Source organism: Eucyclogobius newberryi, unplaced genomic scaffold, assembly GCF_026437365.1.
Source record: "Eucyclogobius newberryi isolate DKJ021-1_F unplaced genomic scaffold, fEucNew1.0.hap1 SCAF_352, whole genome shotgun sequence".
NCBI classification, from domain to species: Eukaryota; Metazoa; Chordata; class Actinopteri; order Gobiiformes; family Gobiidae; genus Eucyclogobius; species Eucyclogobius newberryi.
Window position 1 is genome coordinate 1381 of NW_027316004.1, and position 25790 is coordinate 27170.

Genomic DNA, 25790 nt, shown 5'->3' on the forward strand with positions numbered 1-25790 from the left:
GTTGTTGTTGTTGTTTTATGGCGGTTGGCATCCGAGTGTTGCATCACCGCCAGACTTTATTCCTCAGACTCTGTCGTAATCCGTAAAAGTACTTCTTCCATTGCTTTGGTGTTTATTCTTGTCGGCGCCACTGCCATCTCCAGAGTAATGACAGGCTCAGTCAGGGTGTGAAATCTGACTTACGCAATGCATTCTGGGATTGAAACACGCCCAGCAGCGTCATCCCGTGTCCCCCGCATGTTCCCCCCGCTCGCCCTCACTACCAAAATAAAGGAGAACGGCCTGGACTGTTGACCCCTGACCCCTGGACTGTTGAAGCCTGACCCCTGGACTGTTGACCCCTGACCCCTGGACTGTTGAAGCCTCTGACCCCTGGACTGTTGAAGCCTCTGACCCCTGGACTGTTGACCTCTGACCCCTGGTGGTCACTGTGACTCAAAAAATGACAAAATTTGGACCTTTTTTTTTGCCTTCAAAGTGAAAAAGTAAGAATTTGCCACTGACCGAGCCACTTGAAGAATGTTGCCTCGGGTTACAGCCCAATGACACGTCATTTCTCACTCAATACGAGTCAAAACACAGCATTTTGAAGCTTAACAAACAGAAAACACATCAAAGCTGTCCCTATTGTCCCTCTGTCACTATTTTCCCCTGTCCCTATTGTTCTTTCAGTCCCTATTGTCCCCTGTGTCCCTATTGTCCCCTCTTTCCCTATTGTCCCCTCTGTCTCTTCTGTTCCCTCTGTCCCTATTGTCCCCACTGTTCCCTATTGTTCCCTCTGTCTCTTCTGTCCCCACTGTTCATATTGTCCCCTCTTTCTTTACTGTCCCCTCTGTCTCTACTGTCTCCTCTGTCCCCACTGTTCATATTGTCCCCTCTTTCTTTACTGTCCCCTCTGTCTCTACTGTCTCCTCTGTCCCTATTTTCCCCTCTGTCCCTACTGTCCCCACTGTCCCCTCTTTCTTTACAGTCCTCTCTGTCCATATTGTCCCCTCTGTCTCTTCTGTCCCCACTGTTCATATTGTCCCCTCTGTCTCTACTGTCTCCTCTGTTCCCTCTGTCCCTATTTCCCCCCTCTGTCCCTATTGTCCCCTCTTTCTTTACTGTCCTCTCTGTCCCTATTGTCCCCTCTGTGTCTACTGTCTCCTCTGTCCCCACTGTTCTTTTTTGTCCCTATTGTTCCTTCTGACACATCTGACCCACCCTGCTGAGACCTGTGACCCCGCCCCTCTGACCTATGTGACCCCGTCTCACTGACACCTTTGACCCGGCTGACCTCTGACCCCGGAGTTCCTTGCGCGCTGATCCCGGCTCTGGTGCGTCAGACTGGGCCAAAGGGAGGCGCACATCGGGCTGTGGTTAAAGGGGCTGGAGCTCCGGAGCTCCGGAGGCGGACCGTGACTAGAGCCAGGCCGCGCCCCGCAGAAGAGCTCCATCCGCGGCAGACACAGCTGCAGTCCGGACTCTTCTCTGCAGTCGGTTCCCCGTGTTTCTCCCGTGCTCCTCCCGTGTCTCGTGTAGGATGTCCGGGGTGGCCTCGCGCCTCGCTAAGGAGCGCGCCCTCGCGGCCGGTTTCGGGACAAACGCCAAAGCGGTTCCGTTCCTGAACCAGAGGTTTGAGGCGCTGCGCGCAGACTGTCAGCGCAGCGGGAAACTTTACTGCGACAGCTTGTTCCCCGCGTCTGCGCAGGCGCTGGGCTTCAAAGAGCTGGGACCCGGCTCCTCCAAGACCCGCGGGGTCACGTGGAAGCGCCCCCCGGTGAGTCTTTTACCGGATTTAACGTGTTTAACGGGAGCGGGGATACCGGAGAGACAGGAAGGGCGGGGCCGTGGCTCTGCGGCGCCTCCCGGGCTCCGGGACCCGGGACACGGACCCGGGACCCGGGACCCGGGACACGGACCCGGGACCCGGGACCCGGGACACGGACCCGGGACCCGGGACCCGGGACCCGGGACCCGGGACCCGGGACCCGGGACCCGGGACCCGGGACACGGACCCGCACGATCTGAGCAGACTGTGACGTCATTAAATGTGTTTAAATAAGTTTAAATAAGTTTAAATAAGTTTAAATAAGTTTAAATAAGTTTAAATGAGTTTAAAGAAGTTTCAGTTTAAAGGTGAAGTTTGATGTTTGTGACTAAACTGCAGAGAGAAAGGGGCGTGGCTCAGGAAACCGCACTGTGGAATGTTCCTCTGAGCGCGTGCGCGTGCGCGTGCGCGTGCGCGTGCGCGTGCGCGTGCGCGTGCGCGTGCGCGTGCGCGTGCGCGTGCGCGTGCGCGTGCTGCCTGAAGTACTTGAACTTCTACTGCTTTAACCCCTCTGAGTACTCTAGATTACAAGTACTCTAGTACTTTGCAGTACTCTCTTTGAAGCCCATGTAACACTTTGTGTACTTAATTGCAGTAAAAGTAAAAGTTCTGCTCTGGACTGTCACTCAAACTGAAGTATTCAGGACAAATTTGACCTTTCACCTGTGACTAATGTACTACTACTACTACTACTGCAGCACTACTACAGCAGCACTACTACTACTACTACTACTGCAGCACTACTACAGCAGCACTACTACTACTACTACTACTGCAGCACTACTACTACTACTACTACTGCAGCACTACTACAGCAGCACTACTACTACTACTACTACTGCAGCACTACTACAGCAGCACTACTACTACTGCAGCACTACTACAGCAGCACTACTACTACTACTACTACTGCAGCACTACTACAGCAGCACTACTACTACTACTACTACTGCAGCACTACTACAGCAGCACTACTACAGCAGCACTACTACTACTACTACTACTGCAGCACTACTACTGCAGCACTACTACAGCAGCACTACTACTACTACTACTACTGCAGCACTACTACAGCAGCACTACTACTACTGCAGCACTACTACAGCAGCAGTACTACTACTACTACTGCAGCACTACTATAGCAGCACTACTACTACTACTACTACTGCAGCACTACTACAGCAGCACTACTACTACTGCAGCACTACTACAGCAGCACTACTACTACTACTACTACTACTGCAGCACTACTATAGCAGCACTACTACTACTACTACTACTGCAGCACTACTACAGCAGCACTACTACTACTACTACTACTACTACTGCAGCACTACTATAGCAGCACTACTACTACTACTACTACTGCAGCACTACTACAGCAGCACTACTACTACTACTACTACTGCAGCACTACTACAGCAGCACTACTACTACTACTACTACTACTGCAGCACTACTATAGCAGCACTACTACTACTACTACTACTGCAGCACTACTACAGCAGCACTACTACTACTACTACTACTGCAGCACTACTACAGCAGCACTACTACTACTACTACTACTACTGCAGCACTACTACAGCAGCACTACTACTACAGCAGCACTACTACTACTACTACTACAGCAGCACTACTACTACTGCAGCACTACTACAGCAGCACTACTACTACTACTACTACTGCAGCACTACTACAGCAGCACTACTACTACTACTACTACTGCAGCACTACTACAGCAGCACAACTACTACTGCAGCACTACTACAGCAGCACTACTACTACAGCAGCACTACTACTACTACTACTACTGCAGCACTACTACTGCAGCACTACTACAGCAGCACTACTACTACTACTACTACTGCAGCACTACTACAGCAGCACTACTACTACTGCAGCACTACTACAGCAGCACTACTACTACTACTACTACAGCAGCACTACTATAGCAGCACTACTACTACTACTACTACTGCAGCACTACTACAGCAGCACTACTACTACTGCAGCACTACTACAGCAGCACTACTACTACTACTGCAGCACTACTACAGCAGCACTACTACTACTGCAGCACTACTACAGCAGCACTACTACTACAGCAGCACTACTACTACTGCAGCACTACTACAGCAGCACTACTACTACAGCAGCACTACTACTACTACTACTACTGCAGCACTACTACAGCAGCACTACTACTACTACTACTACTGCAGCACTACTACAGCAGCACTACTACTACTGCAGCACTACTACAGCAGCACTACTACTACTACTACTACTGCAGCACTACTACAGCAGCACTACTACTACTGCAGCACTACTACAGCAGCACTACTACTACTACTACTACTACTGCAGCACTACTATAGCAGCACTACTACTACTACTACTACTGCAGCACTACTACTGCAGCACTACTACAGCAGCACTACTACTACTACTACTACTGCAGCACTACTACAGCAGCACTACTACTACTGCAGCACTACTACAGCAGCAGTACTACTACTACTACTGCAGCACTACTATAGCAGCACTACTACTACTACTACTACTGCAGCACTACTACAGCAGCACTACTACTACTGCAGCACTACTACAGCAGCACTACTACTACTACTACTGCAGCACTACTATAGCAGCACTACTACTACTACTACTACTGCAGCACTACTACAGCAGCACTACTACTACTACTACTACTACTACTGCAGCACTACTATAGCAGCACTACTACTACTACTACTACTGCAGCACTACTACAGCAGCACTACTACTACTACTACTACTGCAGCACTACTACAGCAGCACTACTACTACTACTACTACTACTGCAGCACTACTATAGCAGCACTACTACTACTACTACTACTGCAGCACTACTACAGCAGCACTACTACTACTACTACTACTGCAGCACTACTACAGCAGCACTACTACTACTACTACTACTACTGCAGCACTACTACAGCAGCACTACTACTACAGCAGCACTACTACTACTACTACTACAGCAGCACTACTACTACTGCAGCACTACTACAGCAGCACTACTACTACTACTACTACTGCAGCACTACTACAGCAGCACTACTACTACTACTACTACTGCAGCACTACTACAGCAGCACAACTACTACTGCAGCACTACTACAGCAGCACTACTACTACAGCAGCACTACTACTACTACTACTACTGCAGCACTACTACTGCAGCACTACTACAGCAGCACTACTACTACTACTACTACTGCAGCACTACTACAGCAGCACTACTACTACTGCAGCACTACTACAGCAGCACTACTACTACTACTACTACAGCAGCACTACTATAGCAGCACTACTACTACTACTACTACTGCAGCACTACTACAGCAGCACTACTACTACTGCAGCACTACTACAGCAGCACTACTACTACTACTGCAGCACTACTACAGCAGCACTACTACTACTGCAGCACTACTACAGCAGCACTACTACTACAGCAGCACTACTACTACTGCAGCACTACTACAGCAGCACTACTACTACAGCAGCACTACTACTACTACTACTACTGCAGCACTACTACAGCAGCACTACTACTACTACTACTACTGCAGCACTACTACAGCAGCACTACTACTACTGCAGCACTACTACAGCAGCACTACTACTACTACTACTACTGCAGCACTACTACAGCAGCACTACTACTACTGCAGCACTACTACAGCAGCACTACTACTACTACTACTACTACTGCAGCACTACTATAGCAGCACTACTACTACTACTACTACTGCAGCACTACTACTGCAGCACTACTACAGCAGCACTACTACTACTACTACTACTGCAGCACTACTACAGCAGCACTACTACTACTGCAGCACTACTACAGCAGCACTACTACTACTACTACTACAGCAGCACTACTATAGCAGCACTACTACTACTACTACTACTGCAGCACTACTACAGCAGCACTACTACTACTGCAGCACTACTACAGCAGCACTACTACTACTACTGCAGCACTACTACAGCAGCACTACTACTACTGCAGCACTACTACAGCAGCACTACTACTACAGCAGCACTACTACTACTGCAGCACTACTACAGCAGCACTACTACTACAGCAGCACTACTACTACTACTACTACTGCAGCACTACTACAGCAGCACTACTACTACTACTACTACTGCAGCACTACTACAGCAGCACTACTACTACTGCAGCACTACTACAGCAGCACTACTACTACTACTACTACTGCAGCACTACTACAGCAGCACTACTACTACTGCAGCACTACTACAGCAGCACTACTACTACTACTACTACTACTGCAGCACTACTATAGCAGCACTACTACTACTACTACTACTGCAGCACTACTACAGCAGCACTACTACTACTGCAGCACTACTACAGCAGCACTACTATAGCAGCACTACTACTACTACTACTACTGCAGCACTACTATAGCAGCACTACTACTACTACTACTACTACTGCAGCACTACTATAGCAGCACTACTACTACTGCAGCACTACTACAGCAGCACTACTACTACAGCAGCACTACTACTACTACTACTACTGCAGCACTACTACAGCAGCACTACTACTACTACTACTACTGCAGCACTACTACAGCAGCACAACTACTACTGCAGCACTACTACAGCAGCACTACTACTACAGCAGCACTACTACTACTACTACTACTGCAGCACTACTACAGCAGCACTACTACTACTACTACTACTGCAGCACTACTACAGCAGCACAACTACTACTGCAGCACTACTACAGCAGCACTACTACTACAGCAGCACTACTACTACTACTACTACTGCAGCACTACTACTACAGCAGCACAACTACTACTACTACTACTACTGCAGCACTACTACAGCAGCACAACTACTACTGCAGCACTACTACAGCAGCACTACTACTACAGCAGCACTACTACTACTACTACTACTGCAGCACTACTACAGCAGCACTACTACTACTACTACTACTGCAGCACTACTACAGCAGCACAACTACTACTGCAGCACTACTACAGCAGCACTACTACTACAGCAGCACTACTACTACTACTACTACTGCAGCACTACTATAGCAGCACTACTACTACTACTACTACTGCAGCACTACTACAGCAGCACTACTACTACTGCAGCACTACTACAGCAGCACTACTACTACAGCAGCACTACTACTACTACTACTACTGCAGCACTACTATAGCAGCACTACTACTACTGCAGCACTACTACTACTGCAGCACTACTACAGCAGCACTACTACTACAGAAGCACTACTACTACTACTACTACTGCAGCACTACTATAGCAGCACTACTACTACTACTACTACTGCAGCACTACTACAGCAGCACTACTACTACTGCAGCACTACTACAGCAGCACTACTACTACAGCAGCACTACTACTACTACTACTACAGCAGCACTACTACTACTGCAGCACTACTACAGCAGCACTACTACTACTGCAGCACTACTACAGCAGCACTACTACTACAGCAGCACTACTACTACTACTACTACAGCAGCACTACTACTACAGCAGCACTACTACTACTACTACTATAGCAGCACTACTACTACTGCAGCACTACTACAGCAGCACTACTACTACTGCAGCACTACTACAGCAGCACTACTACTACAGCAGCACTACTACTACTACTACTACAGCAGCACTACTATAGCAGCACTACTACTACAGCAGCACTACTACTACTACTACTACTGCAGCACTACTACAGCAGCACTACTACTACTACTACTACAGCAGCACTACTACAGCAGCACTACTACTACTACTACTACTGCAGCACTACTACAGCAGCACTACTACTACAGCAGCACTACTACTACTACTACTACTGCAGCACTACTACAGCAGCACTACTACTACTGCACTACTACTGCAGCAGCACTACTACAGCAGCACTACTACTACTACTACTACTGCAGCACTACTACAGCAGCACTACTACTACTACTGCAGCACTACTACAGCAGCACTACTACTACTACTACTACTGCAGCACTACTACAGCAGCACTACTACTACTGCAGCACTACTACAGCAGCACTACTACTACTACTACTACTGCAGCACTACTACAGCAGCACTACTACTACTGCAGCACTACTACAGCAGCACTACTACTACTGCAGCACTACTACAGCAGCACTACTACTACAGCAGCACTACTACAGCAGCACTACTACTACTACTACTACTGCAGCACTACTACAGCAGCACTACTACAGCAGCACTACTACTACTACTACTATAGCAGCACTACTACTACTGCAGCACTACTACTACTACTACTACTGCAGCACTACTACTGCAGCACTACTACTACTACTACTACTGCAGCACTACTACAGCAGCACTACTACTACTACTGCAGCACTACTACAGCAGCACTACTACTACTACTACTACTGCAGCACTACTACAGCAGCACTACTACTACAGCAGCACTACTACTACTACTACTACTGCAGCACTACTACAGCAGCACTACTACTACTGCACTACTACTGCAGCACTACTATAGCAGCACTACTACTACTGCAGCACTACTACTACTACTACTACTGCAGCACTACTACAGCAGCACTACTACTACTACTACTACTGCAGCACTACTACAGCAGCACTACTACTACTACTACTACTGCAGCACTACTATAGCAGCACTACTACTACTGCAGCACTACTACTACTACTACTACTGCAGCACTACTACAGCAGCACTACTACTACTACTACTACTGCAGCACTACTACAGCAGCACTACTACTACTACTACTACTGCAGCACTACTACAGCAGCACTACTACTACTGCACTACTACTGCAGCACTACTATAGCAGCACTACTACTACTGCAGCACTACTACTACTACTACTACTGCAGCACTACTACAGCAGCACTACTACTACTACTACTACTGCAGCACTACTACAGCAGCACTACTACTACTACTACTACTGCAGCACTACTATAGCAGCACTACTACTACTGCAGCACTACTACTACTACTACTACTGCAGCACTACTACAGCAGCACTACTACTACTACTACTACTGCAGCACTACTACAGCAGCACTACTACTACTACTACTACTGCAGCACTACTACAGCAGCACTACTACTACTGCAGCACTACTACAGCAGCACTACTACTACTACTACTGCAGCACTACTACTGCAGTAGTAGTGCTGCAGTAGTAGTGCTGCTACAGACCTACAGACCTAATGTCCTACAGTCCTACAATCCTACAGTACTACAGAACTACAGAACTAGAGAACTACAGACCTACAGACCTAATGTCCTACAGTCCTACAATCCTACAGTACTACAGAACTACAGAACTAGAGAACTACAGACCTACAGACCTACAGTCCTACAGACCTACAGACCTACAGACCTACTGTCCTACAGAACTACATAACTACATAACTACAGACATACAGTCCTACAGAACTACAGAACTACAGACCTACAGACATACAGTCCTACAGAACTACAGAACTACAGACCTACAGACCTACAGTCCTACAGAACTACAGAACTACAGACCTACAGACCTACAGACCTACAGACCTACAGTCCTACAGAACTACAGAACTACAGACCTACAGTCCTACAGAACTACATAACTACATAACTACAGACATACAGTCCTACAGACCTACAGAACTACAGACCTACAGTCCTACAGACCTACAGAACTACAGACCTACATAACTACAGACATACAGTCCTACAGACCTACAGACCTACAGAACTACAGACCTACAGCCCTACAGACCTACAGACCTACAGTCCTACATAACTACATAACTACAGACATACAGTCCTACAGACCTACAGAACTACAGAACTACAGACCTACAGTCCTACAGAACTACAGTCCTACAGTCCTACAGACCTACAGAACTACAGAACTACAGACCTACAGAACTACAGACCTACAGACCTACAGACCTACAGTCCTACAGAACTACAGACCTACAGACCTACAGAACTACAGTCCTACAGACCTACAGTCCTACAGTCCTACAGACCTACAGAACTACAGAACTACAGACCTACAGACCTACAGTTCTACAGACCTACAGTTCTACAGAACTACAGAACTACAGTTCTACAGAACTACAGACCTACAGTCCTACAGACCTACAGACCTACAGAACTACAGAACTACAGACCTACAGTTCTACAGTCCTACAGTCCTACAGAACTACAGTTCTACAGAACTACAGACCTACAGTCCTACAGACCTACAGACCTACAGAACTACAGAACTACAGACCTACAGTTCTACAGTCCTACAGACCTACAGACCTACAGAACTACAGTCCTACAGACCTACAGACCTGTTTGTATCATTTGAGTTTGTGTCGATTGTTTCCGTGAATCTGAAGAAACTGGTTTGATCGACTTTCAAGGAATTTGTTCTTGGACTAAACAAGATCAGCCTGTTCCAGTGACTTTGGGCCTTAGGCGGGGGACTGGAGCCTGTTCCAGTGACTTTGGGCCTTAGGCTGGGGACTGGAGCCTGTTCCAGTGACTTTGGGCCTTAGGCGGGGGACTGGAGCCTGTTCCAGTGACTTTGGGCCTTAGGCGGGGGACTGGAGCCTGTTCCAGTGACTTTGGGCCTTAGGCGGGGGACTGGAGCCTGTTCCAGTGACTTTGGGCCTTAGGCTGGGGACTGGAGCCTGTTCCAGTGACTTTGGGCCTTAGGCGGGGGACTGGAGCCTGTTCCAGTGACTTTGGGCCTTAGGCGGGGGACTGGAGCCTGTTCCAGTGACTTTGGGCCTTAGGCGGGGGACTGGAGCCTGTTCCAGTGACTTTGGGCCTTAGGCGGGGGACTGGAGCCTGTTCCAGTGACTTTGGGCCTTAGGCTGGGGACTGGAGCCTGTTCCAGTGACTTTGGGCCTTAGGCGGGGGACTGGAGCCTGTTCCAGTGACTTTGGGCCTTAGGCGGGGGACTGGAGCCTGTTCCAGTGACTTTGGGCCTTAGGCGGGGGACTGGAGCCTGTTCCAGTGACTTTGGGCCTTAGGCGGGGGACTGGAGCCTGTTCCAGTGACTTTGGGCCTTAGGCGGGGGACTGGAGCCTGTTCCAGTGACTTTGGGCCTTAGGCGGGGGACTGGAGCCTGTTCCAGTGACTTTGGGCCTTAGGCGGGGGACTGGAGCCTGTTCCAGTGACTTTGGGCCTTAGGCGGGGGACTGGAGCCTGTTCCAGTGACTTTGGGCCTTAGGCGGGGGACTGGAGCCTGTTCCAGTGACTTTGGGCCTTAGGCGGGGGACTGGAGCCTGTTCCAGTGACTTTGGGCCTTAGGCTGGGGACTGGAGCCTGTTCCAGTGACTTTGGGCCTTAGGCGGGGGACTGGAGCCTGTTCCAGTGACTTTGGGCCTTAGGCGGGGGACTGGAGCCTGTTCCAGTGACTTTGGGCCTTAGGCGGGGGACTGGAGCCTGTTCCAGTGACTTTGGGCCTTAGGCTGGGGACTGGAGCCTGTTCCAGTGACTTTGGGCCTTAGGCGGGGGACTGGAGCCTGTTCCAGTGACTTTGGGCCTTAGGCGGGGGACTGGAGCCTGTTCCAGTGACTTTGGGCCTTAGGCGGGGGACTGGAGCCTGTTCCAGTGACTTTGGGCCTTAGGCGGGGGACTGGAGCCTGTTCCAGTGACTTTGGGCCTTAGGCGGGGGACTGGAGCCTGTTCCAGTGACTTTGGGCCTTAGGCTGGGGACTGGAGCCTGTTCCAGTGACTTTGGGCCTTAGGCGGGGGACTGGAGCCTGTTCCAGTGATTTTGGGCCTTAGGCGGGGGACTGGAGCCTGTTCCAGTGACTTTGGGCCTTAGGCGGGGGACTGGAGCCTGTTCCAGTGACTTTGGGCCTTAGGCTGGGGACTGGAGCCTGTTCCAGTGACTTTGGGCCTTAGGCGGGGGACTGGAGCCTGTTCCAGTGACTTTGGGCCTTAGGCGGGGGACTGGAGCCTGTTCCAGTGACTTTGGGCCTTAGGCTGGGGACTGGAGCCTGTTCCAGTGACTTTGGGCCTTAGGCGGGGGACTGGAGCCTGTTCCAGTGACTTTGGGCCTTAGGCGGGGGACTGGAGCCTGTTCCAGTGACTTTGGGCCTTAGGCGGGGGACTGGAGCCTGTTCCAGTGACTTTGGGCCTTAGGCGGGGGACTGGAGCCTGTTCCAGTGACTTTGGGCCTTAGGCGGGGGACTGGAGCCTGTTCCAGTGACTTTGGGCCTTAGGCGGGGGACTGGAGCCTGTTCCAGTGACTTTGGGCCTTAGGCGGGGGACTGGAGCCTGTTCCAGTGACTTTGGGCCTTAGGCGGGGGACTGGAGCCTGTTCCAGTGACTTTGGGCCTTAGGCGGGGGACTGGAGCCTGTTCCAGTGACTTTGGGCCTTAGGCGGGGGACTGGAGCCTGTTCCAGTGACTTTGGGCCTTAGGCTGGGGACTGGAGCCTGTTCCAGTGACTTTGGGCCTTAGGCGGGGGACTGGAGCCTGTTCCAGTGACTTTGGGCCTTAGGCGGGGGACTGGAGCCTGTTCCAGTGACTTTGGGCCTTAGGCGGGGGACTGGAGCCTGTTCCAGTGACTTTGGGCCTTAGGCGGGGGACTGGAGCCTGTTCCAGTGACTTTGGGCCTTAGGCGGGGGACTGGAGCCTGTTCCAGTGACTTTGGGCCTTAGGCGGGGGACTGGAGCCTGTTCCAGTGACTTTGGGCCTTAGGCGGGGGACTGGAGCCTGTTCCAGTGACTTTGGGCCTTAGGCGGGGGACTGGAGCCTGTTCCAGTGACTTTGGGCCTTAGGCGGGGGACTGGAGCCTGTTCCAGTGACTTTGGGCCTTAGGCGGGGGACTGGAGCCTGTTCCAGTGACTTTGGGCCTTAGGCGGGGGACTGGAGCCTGTTCCAGTGACTTTGGGCCTTAGGCGGGGGACTGGAGCCTGTTCCAGTGACTTTGGGCCTTAGGCGGGGGACTGGAGCCTGTTCCAGTGACTTTGGGCCTTAGGCGGGGGACTGGAGCCTGTTCCAGTGACTTTGGGCCTTAGGCGGGGGACTGGAGCCTGTTCCAGTGACTTTGGGCCTTAGGCGGGGGACTGGAGCCTGTTCCAGTGACTTTGGGCCTTAGGCGGGGGACTGGAGCCTGTTCCAGTGATTTTGGGCCTTAGGCGGGGGACTGGAGCCTGTTCCAGTGACTTTGGGCCTTAGGCGGGGGACTGGAGCCTGTTCCAGTGACTTTGGGCCTTAGGCTGGGGACTGGAGCCTGTTCCAGTGACTTTGGGCCTTAGGCGGGGGACTGGAGCCTGTTCCAGTGACTTTGGGCCTTAGGCGGGGGACTGGAGCCTGTTCCAGTGACTTTGGGCCTTAGGCGGGGGACTGGAGCCTGTTCCAGTGACTTTGGGCCTTAGGCGGGGGACTGGAGCCTGTTCCAGTGACTTTGGGCCTTAGGCGGGGGACTGGAGCCTGTTCCAGTGACTTTGGGCCTTAGGCTGGGGACTGGAGCCTGTTCCAGTGACTTTGGGCCTTAGGCTGGGGACTGGAGCCTGTTCCAGTGACTTTGGGCCTTAGGCAGGGGACTGGAGCCTGTTCCAGTGACTTTGGGCCTTAGGCGGGGGACTGGAGCCTGTTCCAGTGACTTTAGGCCTTAGGCAGGAGACTGTTTTACGTAAATTATTGTTTCATTAGATGTATTTTGGCCCATGTTTACAGTTTGGTTGCTAGGTTACCATGTTCAACCAGGAAGTGACAGTAGTTTAGTCAAATGAGTCTAACCTGAAGCCACAGGACACTTTGAGTCCCATTGACTTCTTTCTTTCTAAAGTTAAAGAGTCGTATCTTCAGCCGACACCTTTATTTACTCTGACTCACAGAAGAGTAAACACTCTTTAAGACTCCGTCTCCACGGTAACGGAGCCTCAAGGCGGAACATAAAGATGACTCATTTTGAATAAGTCTGTGGCTCTGGCTCTGGTTCTGGTTCTGGCTCTGGCTCTGGTTCTGGTTCTGGTTCTGGTTCTGGCTCTGGCTCTGGCTCTGGTTCTGGCTCTGGTTCTGGTTCTGGTTCTGGTTCTGGCTCTGGTTCTGGTTCTGGCTCTGGTTCTGGTTCTGGTTCTGGCCCTGGCCCTGGCTCTGGTTCTGGTTCTGGCTCTGGTTCTGGTTCTGGTTCTGGTTCTGGTTCTGGTTCTGGTTTTGGCTCTGGCTCTGGCTCTCGCTCTGGTTCTGGTTCTGGTTCTGGTTCTGGTTCTGGTTCTGGTTCTGGCTCTGGCTCTGGTTCTATTTCTGGCTCTGGTTCTGGCTCTGGTTCTGGTTCTGGTTCTGGCACAAAACAATTCAAACGAAAACTTCTTTAAAATCACATTTTACTTGGAATGTGAACAACGTCTGAAGAACTTCAAACAGAAGCTTCAGTGTGAGCGTCGCTATGGAGACGACAGTGAGACAGTGAGCGTCGCTATGGAGACGACAGTGAGACAGTGAGCGTCGCTATGGAGACGACAGTGAGACAGTGAGCGTCGCTATGGAGACGACAGTGAGACAGTGAGCGTCGCTATGGAGACGACAGTGAGACAGTGAGCGTCGCTATGGAGACGACAGTGAGACAGTGAGCGTCGCTATGGAGACGACAGTGAGCGTCGCTATGGAGACGACAGTGAGACAGTGAGCGTCGCTATGGAGACGACAGTGAGACAGTGAGCGTCGCTATGGAGACGACAGTGAGACAGTGAGCGTCGCTATGGAGACGACAGTGAGCGTCGCTATGGAGACGACAGTGAGACAGTGAGCGTCGCTATGGAGACGACAGTGAGCGTCGCTATGGAGACGACAGTGAGACAGTGAGCGTCGCTATGGAGACGACAGTGAGACAGTGAGCGTCGCTATGGAGACGACAGTGAGCGTCGCTATGGAGACGACAGTGAGACAGTGAGCGTCGCTATGGAGACGACAGTGAGCGTCGCTATGGAGACGACAGTGAGACAGTGAGCGTCGCTATGGAGACGACAGTGAGACAGTGAGCGTCGCTATGGAGACGACAGTGAGACAGTGAGCGTCGCTATGGAGACGACAGTGAGACAGTGAGCGTCGCTATGGAGACGACAGTGAGCGTCGCTATGGAGACGACAGTGAGACAGTGAGCGTCGCTATGGAGACGACAGTGAGCGTCGCTATGGAGACGACAGTGAGACAGTGAGCGTCGCTATGGAGACGACAGTGAGACAGTGAGCGTCGCTATGGAGACGACAGTGAGCGTCGCTATGGAGACGACAGTGAGACAGTGAGCGTCGCTATGGAGACGACAGTGAGACAGTGAGCGTCGCTATGGAGACGACAGTGAGCGTCGCTATGGAGACGACAGTGAGACAGTGAGCGTCGCTATGGAGACGACAGTGAGCGTCGCTATGGAGACGACAGTGAGCGTCGCTATGGAGACGACAGTGAGACAGTGAGCGTCGCTATGGAGACGACAGTGAGACAGTGAGCGTCGCTATGGAGACGACAGTGAGACAGTGAGCGTCGCTATGGAGACGACAGTGAGCGTCGCTATGGAGACGACAGTGAGACAGTGAGCGTCGCTATGGAGACGACAGTGAGACAGTGAGCGTCGCTATGGAGACGACAGTGAGCGTCGCTATGGAGACGACAGTGAGCGTCGCTATGGAGACGACAGTGAGACAGTGAGCGTCGCTATGGAGACGACAGTGAGACAGTGAGCGTCGCTATGGAGACGACAGTGAGACAGTGAGCGTCGCTATGGAGACGACAGTGAGCGTCGCTATGGAGACGACAGTGAGCGTCACTATGGAGACGACAGTGAGACAGTGAGCGTCGCTATGGAGACGACAGTGAGACAGTGAGCGTCGCTATGGAGACGACAGTGAGCGTCGCTATGGAGACGACAGTGAGCGTCACTATGGAGACAACAGTGAGCGTCGCTATGGAGACGACAGTGAGCGTCGCTATGGAGACGACAGTGAGACAGTGAGCGTCGCTATGGAGACGACAGTGAGACAGTGAGCGTCGCTATGGAGACAACAGTGAGCGTCGCTATGGAGACGACAGTGAGCGTCGCTATGGAGACGACAGGGTTAAACTGCAGTGTGAGCGTCGCTATGGAGACGACAGGGTTAAACTGCAGTGTGAGCGTCGCTATGGAGACAACAGGGTTAAACTGCAGTGTAAGCGTTGCTATGGAGACGACAGGGTTAAACTGCAGTGTGAGCGTCGCTATGGAGACGACAGGGTTAAACTGCAGTGTGAGCGTCGCTATGGAGACGACAGGGTTAAACTGCAGTGTGAGCGTCGCTATGGAGACGACAGGGTTAAACTGCAGTGTGAGCGTCGCTATGGAGACGACAGGGTTAAACTGCAGTGTAAGCGTCGCTATGGAGACGACAGGGTTAAACTGCAGTGTGAGCGTCAGCGTCGCTATGGAGACGACAGGGTTAAACTGCAGTGTGAGCGTCGCTATGGAGACGACAGGGTTAAACTGCAGTGTGAGCGTCGCTATGGAGACGACAGGGTTAAACTGCAGTGTGAGCGTCGCTATGGAGACGACAGGGTTAAACTGCAGTGTGAGCGTCGCTATGGAGACGACAGGGTTAAACTGCAGTGTGAGCGTCGCTATGGAGACGACAGGGTTAAACTGCAGTGTGAGCGTCGCTATGGAGACGACAGGGTTAAACTGCAGTGTGAGCGTCGCTATGGAGACGACAGGGTTAAACTGCAGTGTAAGCGTCGCTATGGAGACGACAGGGTTAAACTGCAGTGTGAGCGTCGCTATGGAGACGACAGGGTTAAACTGCAGTGTGAGCGTCGCTATGGAGACGACAGGGTTAAACTGCAGTGTGAGCGTCGCTATGGAGACGACAGGGTTAAACTGCAGTGTGAGCGTCGCTATGGAGACGACAGGGTTAAACTGCAGTGTAAGCGTCGCTATGGAGACGACAGGGTTAAACTGCAGTGTGAGCGTCGCTATGGAGACGACAGGGTTAAACTGCAGTGTGAGCGTCGCTATGGAGACGACAGGGTTAAACTGCAGTGTGAGCGTCGCTATGGAGACAACAGGGTTAAACTGCAGTGTGAGCGTCGCTATGGAGACGACAGGGTTAAACTGCAGTGTGAGCGTCGCTATGGAGACGACAGGGTTAAACTGCAGTGTGAGCGTCGCTATGGAGACGACAGGGTTAAACGCTCAGATTCTTCTGCTCTGAGTCACGCTTCCTCCAAAAACATCTAAAGCTCTGACTCACAATCATGAGGCACGTCCTACAAATGTCCCAGAGCGCCTCCTGTCCTTAGACACATGTCCCAGAGCGCCTCCTGTCCTTAGACAGTGTCCCAGAACGCCCCCTGTCCTTAGACACATGTCCCAGAACGCCCCCTGTCCTTAGACACATGTCCCAGAACGCCCCCTGTCCTTAGACACATGTCCCAGAGCGCCCCCTGTCCTTAGACACATGTCCCAGAACGCCCCCTGTCCTTAGACAGTGTCCCAGAACGCCCCCTGTCCTTAGACACATGTCCCAGAACGCCCCCTGTCCTTAGACAGTGTCCCAGAACGCCCCCTGTCCTTAGACTAGTGTCCCAGAGCACCCCCTGTCCTTAGACACATGTCCCAGAGCGCCCCCTGTCCTTAGACAAGTGTCCCAGAGCGCCCCCTGTCCTTAGACACATGTCCCAGAGCGCCCCCTGTCCTTAGACACATGTCCCAGAGCGCCCCCTGTCCTTAGACAAGTGTCCCAGAGCGCCCCCTGTCCTTAGACAAGTGTCCCAGAACGCCCCCTGTCCTTAGACACATGTCCCAGAACGCCCCCTGTCCTTAGACACATGTCCCAGAGCGCCCCCTGTCCTTAGACACATGTCCCAGAACGCCCCCTGTCCTTAGACACATGTCCCAGAACGCCCCCTGTCCTTAGACACATGTCCCAGAGCGCCCCCTGTCCTTAGACACATGTCCCAGAACGCCCCCTGTCCTTAGTCCCAGAACGCCCCCTGTCCTTAGACACATGTCCCAGAACGCCCCCTGTCCTTAGACAGTGTCCCAGAACGCCCCCTGTCCTTAGACTAGTGTCCCAGAGCACCCCCTGTCCTTAGACACATGTCCCAGAGCGCCCCCTGTCCTTAGACAAGTGTCCCAGAGCGCCCCCTGTCCTTAGACACATGTCCCAGAGCGCCCCCTGTCCTTAAACACATGTCCCAGAGCGCCCCCTGTCCTTAGACAAGTGTCCCAGAGCGCCCCCTGTCCTTAGACACATGTCCCAGAGCGCCCCCTGTCCTTAGACAAGTGTCCCAGAGCGCCCCCTGTCCTTAGACAAGTGTCCCAGAGCGCCCCCTGTCCTTAGACAAGTGTCCTAGCTGGCTGGTCTGATTTGTGTGTTAATAAAGACGTGTGTGTCTCAGGAGCTGGTGTCGAGTCCTGAGTTTGTTTTGGGCGGAGCCACGAGAACCGACATCTGTCAGGGAGCTTTGGGTGAGTCCAACACTGAACACTCCTACAGTCGTCCTGCTCACACACCCGGTCTACTCAGATTTGTTTGTTTGTTTGTTTGTTGGTTGGTTTGTTTGTTTGTTTGTTTGTTTGTTGGTTTGTTTGTTGGTTTGCTGTCGTGGCCTCAGGGCGGGGTCACGACGCTCCAAAGACAGGATTGTTGTCAGTTAAATGACTTAAAGCCTTTAGATTCATATGTTTGTGCTTCTCGATGAAGTCTCTGTCTTCAGAATGACTTTAGAGCTCTTAAAGACTTTAGAGCTCTGAAAGACTTTAGAGCTCTAAAAGACTTTAGAGCTCTAAAAGATTTTAGAGCTCTGAAAGACTTTAGAGCTCTGAAAGACTTTAGAGCTCTTAAAGACTTTAGAGCTCTGAAAGACTTTAGAGCTCTGAAAGACTTTAGAGCTCTTAAAGACTTTAGAGCTCTTAAAGACTTTCGAGCTCTGAAAGACTTTAGAGCTCTGAAAGACTTTAGAGCTCTTAAAGATTTTAGAGCTCTGAAAGACTTTAGAGCTCTTAAAGACTTTAGAGCTCTGAAAGACTTTAGAGCTCTTAAAGACTTTAGAGCTCTGAAAGACTTTAGAGCTCTTAAAGACTTTAGAGCTCTGAAAGACTTTAGAGCTCTTAAAGACTTTAGAGCTCTGAAAGACTTTAGAGCTCTTAAAGACTTTAGAGCTCTTAAAGACTTTAAAGCTCTGAAAGACTTTAGAGCTCTTAAAGACTTCAGAGCTCTGAAAGACTTTAGAGCTCTTAAAGACTTTAGAGCTCTTAAAGACTTGAGAGCTCTTAAAGATTTTAGAGCTCTGAAAAACTTTAGAGCTCTGAAAAACTTTAGAGCTCTGAAAGACTTTAGAGCTCTGAAAGACTTTAGAGCTCTTAAAGACTTTAGAGCTCTTAAAGACTTTAGAGCTCTGAAAGACTTTAGAGCTCTTAAAGACTTTAGAGCTCTGAAAGACTTTAGAGCTCTGAAAGACTTCAGAGCTCTGAAAGACTTTAGAGCTCTTAAAGACTTTAGAGCTCTGAAAGACTTTAGAGCTCTTAAAGACTTTAGAGCTCTTAAAGACTTTAGAGCTCTGAAAGACTTTAGAGCTCTGAAAGACTTTAGAGCTCTTAAAGACTGTAGAGCTCTGAAAGACTTTAGAGCTCTGAAAGACTTTAGAGCTCTGAAAGACTTTAGAGCTCTTAAAGACTTTAGAGCTCTGAAAGACTTTAGAGCTCTGAAAGACTTTAGAGCTCTGAAAGACTTTAGAGCTCTTAAAGACTTTAAAGCTCTGAAAGACTTTAGAGCTCTTAAAGACTTCAGAGCTCTGAAAGACTTTAGAGCTCTTAAAGACTTTCGAGCTCTGAAAGACTTTAGAGCTCTGAAAGACTTTAGAGCTCTTAAAGACTTCAGAGCTCTGAAAGACTTTAGAGCTCTTAAAGACTTTAGAGCTCTGAAAGACTTTAGAGCTCTTAAAGACTTTAGAGCTCTGAAAGACTTTAGAGCTCTGAAAGACTTTAGAGCTCTGAAAGACTTTAGAGCTCTTAAAGACTTTAGAGCTCTGAAAGACTTTAAAGCTCTGAAAGACTTTAGAGCTCTTAAAGACTTCAGAGCTCTGAAAGACTTTAGAGCTCTTAAAGACTTTAGAGCTCTTAAAGACTTGAGAGCTCTTAAAGATTTTAGTGCTCTGAAAGACTTGAGAGCTCTTAAAGACTTTAGAGCTCTTAAAGACTTTAGAGCTCTGAAAGACTTTAGAGCTCTTAAAGACTTTAGAGCTCTTAAAGACTTGAGAGCTCTTAAAGACTTTAGAGCTCTGAAAGACTTTAGAGCTCTGAAAGACTTTAGAGCTCTTAAAGACTTTAGAGCTCTGAAAGACTTTAGAGCTTTGGCCAGCAGGTTTAGAATCAGGTGAAGCTGGATCCAAAGACATTTGCATAAAGAGCAAAACGAGGTGTGTGTGTTTGTGTGTGTGTGTGAGTGTGTGTGTGTGTGTGTGTGTGTCTAATATATTGAGCCAATGGTTCCAAGTACAAAGCAAACAAAAGAGGAGACCAAGCACAGCCCTGTCTCACTCCTCTGTCCAGAGTCAGTGGATCTGATTTTTTGTTGTTGTAATTTTAATGTTTTATGGCCCGTCATAAAGACCCAATATTTGTATTAAATCATGTATTTTACATTTGTTCAGCACTTTAAATAAAGAAGTCCAGACTTATTCTTCCATCTTTGTTTAGTTGTGTTTGTGTCATTGTGTGTGTCTCATTGTGTGTAAAGATGGTCTTATGTCCTCTTGTGTGCGTCTCATTGTGTGTAAAGATGCTCTTATGTCGTCTTGTGTGTGTCTCATTGTGTAAAGATGGTCTTATGTCGTCTTGTGTGTGTCTCATTGTGTGTAAAGATGGTCTTATGTTGTCTTGTGTGTGTCTCATTGTGTGTAAAGATGGTCTTATGTCCTCTTGTGTGTGTCTCATTGTGTAAAGATGGTCTTATGTCCTCTTGTGTGCGTCTCATTGTGTAAAGATGGTCTTATGTCCTCTTGTGTGCGTCTCATTGTGTAAAGATGGTCTTATGTCCTCTTGTGTGCGTCTCATTGTGTAAAGATGGTCTTATGTTGTCTTGTGTGTGTCTCATTGTGTGTAAAGATGGTCTTATGTCCTCTTGTGTGTGTCTCATTGTGTGTAAAGATGGTCTTATGTCCTCATCTTATCGTATGAGGCACAGTCCAGTCGCTCCTTCCCTTCTTTTGGTGTGTCTTTAGAGCTTTATACACTCTGAGGTGTGTCTTTAGAGCTTTATACACTCTGAGGTGTGTCTTTAGAGCTTTGTAACACTCTGAGGTGTGTCTTTAGAGCTTTATAACACTCTGAGGTGTGTCTTTAGAGCTTTGTAACACTCTGAGGTGTGTCTTTAGAGCTTTATAACACTCTGAGGTGTGTCTTTAGAGCTTTGTAACACTCTGAGGTGTGTCTTTAGAGCTTTATAACACTCTGAGGTGTGTCTTTAGAGCTTTATACACTCTGAGGTGTGTCTTTAGAGCTTTGTAACACTCTGAGGTGTGTCTTTAGAGCTTTATAACACTCTGAGGTGTGTCTTTAGAGCTTTGTAACACTCTGAGGTGTGTCTTTAGAGCTTTGTAACACTCTGAGGTGTGTCTTTAGAGCTTTATACACTCTGAGGTGTGTCTTTAGAGCTTTATACACTCTGAGGTGTGTCTTTAGAGCTTTATAACACTCTGAGGTGCGTCTTTAGAGCTTTATACACTCTGAGGTGTGTCTTTAGAGCTTTGTAACACTCTGAGGTGTGTCTTTAGAGCTTTATAACACTCTGAGGTGTGTCTTTAGAGCTTTGTAACACTCTGAGGTGTGTCTTTAGAGCTTTGTAACACTCTGAGGTGTGTCTTTAGAGCTTTATACACTCTGAGGTGTGTCTTTAGAGCTTTATACACTCTGAGGTGTGTCTTTAGAGCTTTATAACACTCTGAGGTGTGTCTTTAGAGCTTTATAACACTCTGAGGTGTGTCTTTAGAGCTTTATACACTCTGAGGTGTGTCTTTAGAGCTTTGTAACACTCTGAGGTGTGTCTTTAGAGCTTTATACACTCTGAGGTGCGTCTTTAGAGCTTTATACACTCTGAGGTGTGTCTTTAGAGCTTTATACACTCTGAGGTGTGTCTTTAGAGCTTTATAACACTCTGAGGTGCGTCTTTAGAGCTTTATACACTCTGAGGTGCGTCTTTAGAGCTTTATAACACTCTGAGGTGCGTCTTTAGAGCTTTATACACTCTGAGGTGCGTCTTTAGAGCTTTATACACTCTGAGGTGTGTCTTTAGAGCTTTATAACACTCTGAGGTGTGTCTTTAGAGCTTTATAACACTCTGAGGTGTGTCTTTAGAGCTTTGTAACACTCTGAGGTGTGTCTTTAGAGCTTTATACACTCTGAGGTGTGTCTTTAGAGCTTTATACACTCTGAGGTGTGTCTTTAGAGCTTTATAACACTCTGAGGTGTGTCTTTAGAGCTTTATAACACTCTGAGGTGTGTCTTTAGAGCTTTATACACTCTGAGGTGTGTCTTTAGAGCTTTATACACTCTGAGGTGTGTCTTTAGAGCTTTATAACACTCTGAGGTGTGTCTTTAGAGCTTTATACACTCTGAGGTGTGTCTTTAGAGCTTTATACACTCTGAGGTGTGTCTTTAGAGCTTTATAACACTCTGAGGTGTGTCTTTAGAGCTTTATACACTCTGAGGTGTGTCTTTAGAGCTTTATAACACTCTGAGGTGTGTCTTTAGAGCTTTATAACACTCTGAGGTGTGTCTTTAGAGCTTTGTAACACTCTGAGATGTGTCTTTAGAGCTTTATAACACTCTGAGGTGTGTCTTTAGAGCTTTGTAACACTCTGAGGTGTGTCTTTAGAGCTTTATACACTCTGAGGTGTGTCTTTAGAGCTTTATACACTCTGAGGTGTGTCTTTAGAGCTTTATACACTCTGAGGTGTGTCTTTAGAGCTTTGTAACACTCTGAGATGTGTCTTTAGAGCTTTATAACACTCTGAGGTGTGTCTTTAGAGCTTTGTAACACTCTGAGGTGTGTCTTTAGAGCTTTATACACTCTGAGGTGTGTCTTTAGAGCTTTATACACTCTGAGGTGTGTCTTTAGAGCTTTATAACACTCTGAGGTGTGTCTTTAGAGCTTTATAACACTCTGAGGTGTGTCTTTAGAGCTTTGTAACACTCTGAGATGTGTCTTTAGAGCTTTATAACACTCTGAGGTGTGTCTTTAGAGCTTTGTAACACTCTGAGGTGTGTCTTTAGAGCTTTATACACTCTGAGGTGTGTCTTTAGAGCTTTATACACTCTGAGGTGTGTCTTTAGAGCTTTATAACACTCTGAGGTGTGTCTTTAGAGCTTTATAACACTCTGAGGTGTGTCTTTAGAGCTTTATACACTCTGAGGTGTGTCTTTAGAGCTTTGTAACACTCTGAGGTGTGTCTTTAGAGCTTTATACACTCTGAGGTGTGTCTTTAGAGCTTTATACACTCTGAGGTGCGTCTTTAGAGCTTTATACACTCTGAGGTGCGTCTTTAGAGCTTTATACACTCTGAGGTGTGTCTTTAGAGCTTTATAACACTCTGAGGTGCGTCTTTAGAGCTTTATACACTCTGAGGTGCGTCTTTAGAGCTTTATAACACTCTGAGGTGCGTCTTTAGAGCTTTATACACTCTGAGGTGCGTCTTTAGAGCTTTATACACTCTGAGGTGCGTCTTTAGAGCTTTATACACTCTGAGGTGTGTCTTTAGAGCTTTATAACACTCTGAGGTGTGTCTTTAGAGCTTTATAACACTCTGAGGTGTGTCTTTAGAGCTTTGTAACACTCTGAGGTGTGTCTTTAGAGCTTTATACACTCTGAGGTGTGTCTTTAGAGCTTTATACACTCTGAGGTGTGTCTTTAGAGCTTTATAACACTCTGAGGTGTGTCTTTAGAGCTTTATAACACTCTGAGGTGTGTCTTTAGAGCTTTATACACTCTGAGGTGTGTCTTTAGAGCTTTATACACTCTGAGGTGTGTCTTTAGAGCTTTATAACACTCTGAGGTGTGTCTTTAGAGCTTTATACACTCTGAGGTGTGTCTTTAGAGCTTTATACACTCTGAGGTGTGTCTTTAGAGCTTTATAACACTCTGAGGTGTGTCTTTAGAGCTTTATAACACTCTGAGGTGTGTCTTTAGAGCTTTATACACTCTGAGGTGTGTCTTTAGAGCTTTATAACACTCTGAGGTGTGTCTTTAGAGCTTTATAACACTCTGAGATGTGTCTTTAGAGCTTTATAACACTCTGAGGTGTGTCTTTAGAGCTTTGTAACACTCTGAGGTGTGTCTTTAGAGCTTTATACACTCTGAGGTGTGTCTTTAGAGCTTTATACACTCTGAGGTGTGTCTTTAGAGCTTTATAACACTCTGAGGTGTGTCTTTAGAGCTTTATAACACTCTAAGGTTTGTCTTTAGAGCTTTGTAACACTCTGAGGTGTGTCTTTAGAGCTTTATACGCTCTGAGGTGCGTCTTTAGAGCTTTATAACACTCTGAGGTGTGTCTTTAGAGCTTTATAACACTCTGAGGTGCGTCTTTAGAGCTTTATACACTCTGAGGTGCGTCTTTAGAGCTTTATAACACTCTGAGGTGCGTCTTTAGAGCTTTATACACTCTGAGGTGCGTCTTTAGAGCTTTATACACTCTGAGGTGTGTCTTTAGAGCTTTATACACTCTGAGGTGTGTCTTTAGAGCTTTATAACACTCTGAGGTGTGTCTTTAGAGCTTTATAACACTCTGAGGTGTGTCTTTAGAGCTTTGTAACACTCTGAGGTGTGTCTTTAGAGCTTTATACACTCTGAGGTGTGTCTTTAGAGCTTTATAACACTCTGAGGTGTGTCTTTAGAGCTTTATAACACTCTGAGGTGTGTCTTTAGAGCTTTATACACTCTGAGGTGTGTCTTTAGAGCTTTATACACTCTGAGGTGTGTCTTTAGAGCTTTATAACACTCTGAGGTGTGTCTTTAGAGCTTTATACACTCTGAGGTGTGTCTTTAGAGCTTTATACACTCTGAGGTGTGTCTTTAGAGCTTTATAACACTCTGAGGTGTGTCTTTAGAGCTTTATACACTCTGAGGTGTGTCTTTAGAGCTTTATACACTCTGAGGTGTGTCTTTAGAGCTTTATACACTCTGAGGTGTGTCTTTAGAGCTTTATACACTCTGAGGTGCGTCTTTAGAGCTTTATAACACTCTGAGGTGCGTCTTTAGAGCTTTATAACACTCTGAGGTGCGTCTTTAGAGCTTTATAACACTCTGAGGTGTGTCTTTAGAGCTTTATACACTCTGAGGTGTGTCTTTAGAGCTTTATAACACTCTGAGGTGTGTCTTTAGAGCTTTATAACACTCTGAGGTGTGTCTTTAGAGCTTTATAGACTCTGAGGTGTGTCTTTAGAGCTTTATACACTCTGAGGTGTGTCTTTAGAGCTTTATACACTCTGAGGTGCGTCTTTAGAGCTTTATAACACTCTGAGGTGTGTCTTTAGAGCTTTATACACTCTGAGGTGCGTCTTTAGAGCTTTATAACACTCTGAGGTGCGTCTTTAGAGCTTTATAACACTCTGAGGTGTGTCTTTAGAGCTTTATACACTCTGAGGTGTGTCTTTAGAGCTTTATAACACTCTGAGGTGTGTCTTTAGAGCTTTATACACTCTGAGGTGCGTCTTTAGAGCTTTATACACTCTGAGGTGTGTCTTTAGAGCTGATAATTTAGTCACTTTCATATTTAACAAATCATTAAAAAAAATTCTGCCTTTGTTTCTTTTTGGCGACAGCAATAACTCTGCCCCTCAAACCTGCCTTAGCTGCGTCCCAGAGAATGGGAGGAGCCACTTTTCCTCTACAAACG

At 48.3% G+C, this 25790-nt stretch overlaps 1 protein-coding gene across 1 annotated transcript in view; it reads left to right on the forward strand.

Moving 5' to 3' along the window:
• Positions 1 to 1485: 1485 nt before the first annotated feature.
• Positions 1486 to 25790, forward strand: part of LOC140375899 (calpain-2 catalytic subunit-like) — a 68430-nt gene continuing 44125 nt past the window's right edge. The window contains exons 1-2 of the mRNA XM_072461945.1: positions 1486 to 1759; positions 18300 to 18369. Of these exons, the coding sequence (XP_072318046.1) occupies positions 1523 to 1759; positions 18300 to 18369 (307 nt within the window). The 5' untranslated portion in view covers positions 1486 to 1522. The remainder of the gene's footprint in view (positions 1760 to 18299; positions 18370 to 25790) is intronic.